Raw genomic sequence first — 9718 nt, forward strand, 5'->3', positions numbered from 1 at the left:
CAGTTTTGAAAATTAATTAGTTTTCATACCGTGCACCCACTGCGTTCTTTTGCATATTTGGTTATCTGTGCGTGCGCATTTAGCATTGTTGTCGTGGTGTTACTTAGTGTAGGGTTGTAGATATGATCTCCTTGTTTTTTTTCTTCCCCGTTGATAGGCACTAGAAAGAATTATTAACTATCCAACCTAGATATAAAAAAAACACCCCCAGGAAAATCTAGAAACTCATTTCTTTTAATATAAATGTTTGTGTCATTATAATTGGTTGCCTACTTTATTTGTATAAGAAATAGCCATGAAAAAATACACACTTGATTCAGTTTTTATATTACGTAATATATGTTTTGAGCACATATGCTCAGTTAAAAGTTCCTACGTCGTCAGCCACTAATATTCATAAAAAATTTAGATGTTTTCTGTTTTTCTGTGACTTTTATTTCAAAGTTAAGGTATCCACTGGAATTTTTGTTTCTGATTTTGACAAATAAAAAAAATTTTTTGAACGTTTAGAAAAAGGTGTTATAGAAAGCTTACGGCTGTAAGATAGGGGAAAGTTTGAGTATGTTTGCACTTTGAAGAAACCTGTAAATACCAGACAACCTGCACATGGAAATTAGCTGTTCTGTTTGTAGGAAATAAAGAGTTATCCTGTCGGAAATGAACCAGTAGCCTATGACGTCAACCTTTCTGTGACTTTTCATTTTATTAGAGGAAGATATGAATAGCATTTCACACAAACTTTTAAGAAAGCTCTTTACTTTTGTGACGTCGATATAAAAGTAAAAGATTTTATTATTTATAGAATTTCTGTTCTATGTTATGTATATATTTTTAAGCTAAATTGTTCATCAAATTGAAATAAATATCTTTTAGAAATTTCATATATAAACTTTTCATTACACAATGTGAAATTCTGGGACGTTTTCCCGATGCAATATATTTTGTGATAAGTTTTGATTTGTTTTACAAATGTTTTTATTTTCGTTTTCCTGTATATTTTTAATTTTCGCCTATATTTCATGCTCTTTTGCAGAATAATTTTTCTCAAGATAGAGTTGGAATTCTTATAACAGAACTGATGGTTTTCCAAGGATACATTTTGTGTTTTTAATACACAAGTGACTTGGTACAACTGGTTTCACAAATTTGGAAAGTGTCTTGAGGAAGGCCTTCTTTTGCATGTTGTCACAGAAATGTTCAAGAAATTATGCGTTCCATCAACTTTCCTTTTTCGAAATTAATGTTACCTTTTTTTACTTTATCGATGAAGTCATTACAGAAATGAAGCTACTGAATCACTGAACCTTTCACAGGCGAACAAACTTTACTTTAATGCAACTTGTCACTGAGACTTTGGCTCAGGCCCTTCGTTGTGGTTGCATTCCCCAAAAGGATCTCTGTATTTTCATATCTGAGTTAATAAGAAAGATGCTAGTAAAAAAAGAAACACTGAAGAAGTATTACTTTTTTTTATGAATACTAATTTTTTTTATTTTTTATAATTTAATTGTGGATATGGACAACCTATATGCTCGTAGGATTTCTGTGTGGGGCCGCCTAGTATAAGATTATGATTGTTGTTTCTTGTCTAGGAAATTGCTATGCTTCCAACTGAATTTGTTCGTGTTTAGTTTTTCAACAAAATCGAGTAGTTTTTAGTTTTCTGTAAAAAAAAACTATTGAGATGGCTATTTCTCTGTCCGTCCGCACTTTTTCTGTCCGCTCTCAGATCTTAAAAACTACTGAGGCTAGAGGGCTGCAAATTGGTATGTTGATCATCCACCCTGCAATCATCAAAAATACCAAATCGCAGCCGTCTATCCTCAGTAGTTTTTATTTTATTTAAGGCTAAATTTAGCCATGCTCTAGCGTCTGGCACCGCTATAGGTGCCAACAACAAAGGCTACCACCGGGCCGTGGCTGAGAGTTTCATGGGCCGTGGCTGAGAGTTTCATGGGCTGTGGCTGAGAGTTTCATGGGCCGTGGCTGACAGTTTCATACCGCATTATACGCTGTTTAATATTGTATCTATTTTACACGCATAAACAGCAGGTATACTCACATGGGTATCATTTCAAACATAATAGGACGCTTGACGTGGTTTGTGTATGTATTATAATTTCCACATACAGGTTTTCGGGGAATTTTATGTTATTCTTCTCTAAATTATATTATTGCATGATTGAATGGGCGACTAATTTATTCCTACGGAACGTGATAACTAAAGATGTTATGGTTTTCCTGCTTAAATGATTTCATTTTGAAAAAGAATTTGATCAGGAAGGACATAATTTTTTGCCAAGCTTTAGAATGCGGGTTCTTATGCTTGCGTATCATTAAGTAAATATTCAGGTGTTGCCATCTATATTGAATCTTGTAAAGTGAAAAAGAGGCATCAAGTAATCATTTTTATTGACAGAGAAAATTGTTTGCCTTTTCATGGAAATAATTTCGAGCAGTTCACTCCATATTTCAACGGATATTAATATGTGACTTTTTTTTATTGTAAAATTACGTTGAATAGTCATTGTTGGACAAATACGTGAGGGACCAATCGTGTCCTGTAGTTTTGTGTATATTCCTTTCTGTTTTATGTTTGCAGGATAGAATATAATTTTGAATCGAGCATTGCGTATATATATGTATGTATACATATATATTTTTCGGTGCCTTCATTAACTGTTTCAATTTTGGATGAATGTATCGAAACCATTTACGTTTGTTTCCCTAAATTAATTTGTGACTAGAGTTCAATAGAGAGGTGGAAAACAACCATCAGGTTTTTACGTGTACAACGAAATAAATATTTTTGCATAATTCCTCTTATTTAGTTCCACACACACACACACACACACACACATATATATATATATATATATATATATATATATATATATATATATACATATATATATATATATATATATATATATATATATATATATATATATATATATATATATATATATATATATATATATATATATATATATATATATATATATATATATATATATATATTGTTGTAATTTTAAAGCTGGGGTCTTGCTAGATCAGTGGGGCATACTTACCTTAATTACCACAAAAATCTGGAGTCTGGCCTTGGGGACAGCTAAAATTACAAACAACAAAATACACCTGAAGGGCTGCTTCAAGGGAAAAGTGATTAGATAAACTCTGGGGTTCAACTTAATTCATTATATTTACAAAAGAAACACATCAGAAGAATGGTACCGTAATTCTGGAGAAATGAGATGAAGCAAATGACAGGAAGTTCCAGGAGGAAATACAAACGGGTTGCCTCTTCAAAGTTGTTGAAATAAAGTAAGGAGGGCTGCTAAGCACACAGATGATCCACAAGTCCACAGTGAAATCTTCTAGTCTGTAATCAAAACACTTACGGTTAGTTAACCGGCTCTAGCACTGTAATGAAGGAATCGAGGAATCGCATAGAAGATGCCTAAACTGAACTCAATTTCCGTGACTCGTACATCAAACGTTTACGTTACTCTTCTCGTAACTGCTTTACAATTTAGACAGCACAAAGTATAAAGCAATACAGGTCTCACTGTAATTATTTCGCACTATGAAAAGGAAAGGAACATAGACAGAGAAAATAGGGGAATGTGGCTGACGAAAACCTTAAATCCTGGTACTTTACCTTCTTAGGAGCTGAAGTTTCTTCTCATGAGGGCCAGCAAAGAAGCAAATTAATTCACATCAAAAGTTACTTTTTTACTGCCAGCCACGTGTTTGAAATAGGCAGCAGATAGAGCAAGGGACGGAGCTCTGGAGTCCGTGGCGCTGCCGACAATTCTGAGGGAGGGCGTCGTTGTTGTTGTTGTTTTAGATTTAGCTGGCCTTGTGCCAGCACAGGCTCTTGCTCCTAGAGCAGCCCATAACTCTATTTTGATGATGAGTCTGTGAGGTGGGTAGGTTGGATGAAAACTTTATTATGATGCATGAAAGTGATTTTGGTGGGGGCAAATTTTGAAATGAAAAGATTTAACAGGCAAGGTTGCAACCTCTTTGAACCCTAAGGTACCCATCAGATGAGGATAAAAGTATGATAGCAGTGAGTGTTGGCTAGTGGGAGAGGCCAACAGATGGAAAAAAGAAGAATTGAGTTGTAGGCACAGGTAGCTAGTGGAGGGCGTCTCATACAGGACTCTTTTATAGCCTCAGAAGTTACAGCTTTTCTTCCTAGATGGCGTTGTGATCACTCTGCGGGCCGCATGATTTCAAATTCAAAATGGCGGAACACACGTGGTCCGCCCACCAGCTGGCATACCTCGGGCGGCAGTTAGCTCTTGGCAGGGGTCCGCACCTGGAATTAAGAGATTTCCAACAGCACGTTGGACAAGAAAGGGATTTCAAGGGGTTTTGCCCCCAAAAAGGCAGTGGGGAGAGGTTTTAGGGGCGAATTTCTCACAGTGAATCATACTAAATTTGCCTTATTTAATTACTTAGTCCTTTTACTTTAAATTTAGTGCAAAAGACGTGGCATAAGGGGGAATATTCTTAACAATATATATATATATATATATATATATATATATATATATATATATATATATATATATATATATATATATATATATATATATATATATATATATATATATATATATATATTTATGTATATATATATATATATATATATATATATATATATATATATATATATATATATATTTCAGCTATATATATACACCATTTCCCTTTAAAAGAGGTGACACCGCAGGATTTTATCTTTCTGGTTTTCAGCAGCTCTTTTATGATGAGCTTGCGAGCTTCACACCGTATACCCTTTTTGAAGCTGGCTGCGACTTCCCACTGTTTATTATTTAAAACGTACAGTGTTACTTCTCTCTAATGAACACAATATTCTTTGGAAGTTTGAATTTCAAGTCAATGGTCTTTGTAGGCTTGTTCTATAAGAATAGGGTTCATCTTCTAATTAATAATAATAATAATAATAATAATAATAATAATAATAATAATAATAATAATAATAATAATAATTCATTGCTAAAGTCTCTCTCTCTCTCTCTCTCTCTCTCTCTCGTGCGTTCTCGTGTATTTCAATATAGTATCTTAGGTAATAATGTTGATATTAAGAAGTCAAACATTTTGCTGTGGTACTATATAACAGCGTTCCCATATGTGGTTTGTGGCAACAGATGAATCTTTACATCCATGCACTGCATGGAAGTGACTCATCGATTGCACTTGTGCCAGGTGTAAGTGCAGGTAACACTGATTTAACATCATCAACTAACACTATGTAATCGAGTAGAAGTCGGTTATTTCACACTCCAATTAGGACCCACTTGCTTTTGCTTAAACTTGAACATGTTTCGTATGTCCTTTTATTGATGTCTGCTATAAAACATCGATAAAAACATTAGGTAGGTATATATATATATATATATATATATATATATATATATATATATATATATATATATATATATATATATATATTTATTTATAAACAGATCAAGTGTCCTAGAGACAGAAAATTGGAAAAAATCCTCTGACTAAAATGTTTTCAAAACCAGTGCATAACTTTTAAGACTAATCCGTAGAAGGCCAGGCCTCCAGTTTCTTCATAGGGTGATACTAGAAATGCCATAGGAGAGATTTTAGAAAAATAAAATTATTCAACCTGTAAAACATCTAATTTGCCCTTTGAAAATTTGAGAGACCAGGATTCTTCGCAAAAGCGCTTTGCGGTGTCTTTCTTAATGGGCAAGGTGTAGATAATATTTTTTTTAACTCACTTTATAAGAACAGTACATTGTAATCCGATTTTCCTGAACTTGTCTGCATAATGTAGAGAATGTCATTTACAACAGGTCCTTGTTTACCTTCAATTCAGTCACTGACTTCGAGCCGAGAACTCCCTGCATTTTACAGTTTTTTTGTCTCTCTCTCTCTCTCTCTCTCTATGTTTTTGGCTTTGATTTTTACATGCTTGTTTATTAACGTGCTAATGATACTTCTCCTTTGTACCCTTATGTTATCTTTTTTTGTGAATTTCCTCATCCATGTGAAGACACTATGGCAGTATATCATCTTTAGAGAAATTGGTGGAATGTGGTTGGAAGAAGAAAAAGATAAGTATAACTTAGTTTAACCAGACCACTGTGCTGATCAACCCATGAGAACATTGTACCATTTGTATCTTACAGATTTCTTTGATTCTTACGTATGTTATATATTTTGACCTAAAACTGGCACATACAAAACATTTTTCCATTATTTCTATTGCAACATGGAAATTTGCAATGTTCCTTTGAAGGAACATCATGGAGGCTCTCTCAGTAGGCTTTCGTGGGCTCATTTCTGTAACTTATCTATTTTGTATTTTGGGTGTGAATTGGATAGAAATGAAAGATACACACTTGGAAACAATGGTTTTTATTGATTTTCTTTATGATAATTCTTTAAAAAAACAGAATTCCATGCATGACAGCAAATAAACAAAAAATACATTTTTAAATTTTGGCACGAAACTTGCATCAGAAATACTTACTTCTTATGATATTTTGACCAACATGGTACATGCAGAGCGACATCAAATTTTGTGCACATTGGCTTAGCATTTTTTTTACATATGCCACACCTCGCTGGCTGTCACCCATTACTCTGTCATGCCCAATTCCGTCATAACGTATAAGTTCTGAAAATTTCATTGGAACACTTTTCCTAGGTCTTTCACATGGCTTCAAAAGAATGCCAACAATTTCCCTCAAAAACTGAAGTTCATTTACTTTCTTGATTTTTCTAAATAGGAGCCAACCATTCACAATAGAAGCATTTAGAATAAATCTGAAAAAGGGATAGTACCACACTTGCTTGCGGAATGATACCCTGTATTTACCCCGAAACTGGTCAAACAGATCCACTCCTCCCATCCCTTTGTTATACTCTTGAATAATGACAGTTTGTGGTATAGTAACTACTTCTTTCTTTTGTTTGGAATATCATTTGCAATTGCTGACTGTTAATGATTCACTATCTGTCTTATTTGTTGCAATTCTTACATCACTTTTATCATTCCACTGACATATTGTGAGTGTTTCCTCAGCATTTCTAAAAATCTCTGCAAATCCTCTCTCCTTCTTTCTTACATCAGACAAAGGAATGTTTTTAACTCTGTCTTTTCTAATTGTTCCTGTCAAGTTTATATTTGCTTCTCGGAATGACTCCAGAAGGGGAAGGCTAGTAAAAAAATTGTCTATGTACCCATCACTCCCCACTGGGACAGTTCCTTTTGCCAACATTTGAACAACTGATTCCCCTACTGTCAAGCCATCTATATGCCCAGAATCTCTTCCTTCATATAATTTGAAAGATGCTACAAGACCCTCAGTGGAGCAGAGACACCAGAACTTATACCCAAAACGTACAGGCTTTCCCCTAATAAATTGTTTCAAACCATGGCAGCCATAGTATGGCTCCAAAGCTTCATCAACTGCCCATTTGGAGGGAATGGCTTGAGCCAGTTCCTTGAACATCTTGTTGAAGTGATCAAATAAAGGTCGAACCTTGTAAATCCTATCATGCTCTGGTTTTTTGGTGTTATCAACAAAATGCAGGCTCCTAATAATATCTTCAAATCTATTTACTGATAGTCCACATTGTATAACTGCAAGGTTTCTTGAATCTGTTTGCCTTGACCAAAACATTCGCCTGCTAGGAACTTTGTTATACCCTGATAGAAGAAGTATACCTAAAACCTGGTACAGTTCGTTTACTGTAACACAAAGCTCTTTTCCAAATTTTTGTTGTTGATACCTGTTGGTTTCTTCTCTCATAAGCTCCATAACCTCATCATTCCACATAAACTGGAAGATGTCAATTGGTGTAAATCCTTCATCTGCCCACTTGTGCAAAATTGCTGGTCGATGATCCTCTTCAGATGACTCTCTTCTACTAATTGGTTGTGCAAGCCCACATTTCTTCCATTCATGTTGTTTGGCACGTTTCTTTGGGGGTTTCTTGTTTTTTCTTGCATTTGATGTTATTTCTTCTAACTCTTCTTGATGCTGCAACACTACTGGCTTTGACGATCCCAAGCATGGCTCCATACGTGAATTCCTATTTGACAGTTCAATATGAGGCTTCTTAGCTAGAAGCTTAGGTCCTAGTAGCATGATATTTTCATCCACATCAACAATGTCTTCACTAGGATCATCTCCATCAGACTCTGCTCCATCATCTGGAAGCTCTAATGCAATGTCTATGGCTGTAGCATCTTCATCATCAGATAAACTGTGCAGGTATTTGGCCGCTTCTTCAACATTCATAAAAGACCTGCAATGCAAAGAATATCATAAATAAAGTCTGAAAAGATTATAATTTTTAAAGGTATAATAGAATGGTTTACTTGATTTATGAAATCTAGGCAAAAGAAGCACAGTACTGGGGCAACATGGCCATTCAATGCTTGGAAAAAAAGGTGAGAAGTATGAAAAAAAACAAACAAGGGAAAGTAAGGAAGATCACCTAACCACTAACTCAACCACCACCTATATAGAATGGTTTATTATATGATCTAAAAGATATTGAATAGGCCAACTAAATACACCTATTTTACATAAGAAACAAAAATAATTTAGCACACAAAACATACACATTCTAAAATACACACATTATATATATGCATATGTATACCCTAGCATTTTTCTATGAAAATTGATAATTTATTCATTTTTTTTTAGTTCCATTTCGATACTTGGTATTGTATTCAGGGTTAGGTAAGGATATCTAATGAAATTTAGGATATTTAGGCTAGGCTAGGCTAAACTAAGCTGGGATAGTTTAGGTAAAGTGGGGAAAACTTGGTAAATTTAGGCTATTAGGCTAGGCTAAGCTAAGCTAGGCTAGACCAAGCTAGGCTAGGCTAGACAATGCTAAGTTAAAAACAAGGCTAGGTTAAGTATGGTAAGGTAGAGTAGGAAAAACTCGATAAATTTAGGTTATTTACCTAAGGTTGGGCCAATAACCCCTGCATGTGGCTCCATAATGTTCCTCTAAAGGAACATGTATATTCAATCAGCTCTGATACTAAAGCCACACTCTATAGTAGAGATTTATTGGTTCACAGAGCTTCTCTGTTCATTACTCTTTAGTATGCACTATAAATTGGCACAGAATTTTACTAATCAAAACAAATAAGAAATAATCACTTACCTATGGTGTAGCATTTTGGCGCTCCAGTATTTTCCCTCTCTTTTGTGATGATATCCTGCTGTTTATAAACAAATGTAGGAGAAAACAATACAGAAAATGGGAAATTCAACGTTTTCTGTAGTACATCAAAGATAGAAAATTGAATTAGAATGATAAGCTTGCATAAACTAAGGATTTTAAAAATGTAGAATTTGTGTTCCTTTAAAGGAACATTATGCGCTCGTGGGTTAACAGCTCCCCTAGGGCTGGCCCGAAGGATTAGATTTATTTTACGTGGCTAAGAACCAATTGAATTGATTACCTAGCAGAGGGACCTACAGCTTATTGTGTAATCCGAACCGCATTATAGCGAGAAATGAATTTCTATCACCAGAAATAAATTCCTTTAATTCTTCATTGGCCGCTCGGAGATTCGAACGCTGGGCCAGCTGAGTGCTAGTTGAGAACGGTACCCACCCTCGCAATGAGGGACTTGTGGTTGGAAGAGATGAGGTAACTGAATAAAAAGACTCGT

The 9718-nt window shown here is 34.7% G+C and overlaps 1 protein-coding gene across 1 annotated transcript; it reads right to left on the minus strand.

Annotated features, from left to right (window-relative positions):
* Positions 1–6992: 6992 nt before the first annotated feature.
* On the minus strand, positions 6993–9218 carry LOC136844000 (piggyBac transposable element-derived protein 3-like). Its single transcript, XM_067113014.1, has 2 exons — positions 9205–9218; positions 6993–8325 (listed from the first exon to the last, which is right to left on the minus strand). Exons 1-2 carry the CDS (start codon positions 9216–9218, stop codon positions 6993–6995), a joined length of 1347 nt encoding a protein of 448 aa, XP_066969115.1.
* Between the last annotated feature and the right edge of the window lie 500 nt (positions 9219–9718).

Source organism: Macrobrachium rosenbergii, chromosome 12 (genome assembly GCF_040412425.1).
Source record: "Macrobrachium rosenbergii isolate ZJJX-2024 chromosome 12, ASM4041242v1, whole genome shotgun sequence".
NCBI classification, from domain to species: domain Eukaryota; kingdom Metazoa; phylum Arthropoda; class Malacostraca; order Decapoda; family Palaemonidae; genus Macrobrachium; species Macrobrachium rosenbergii.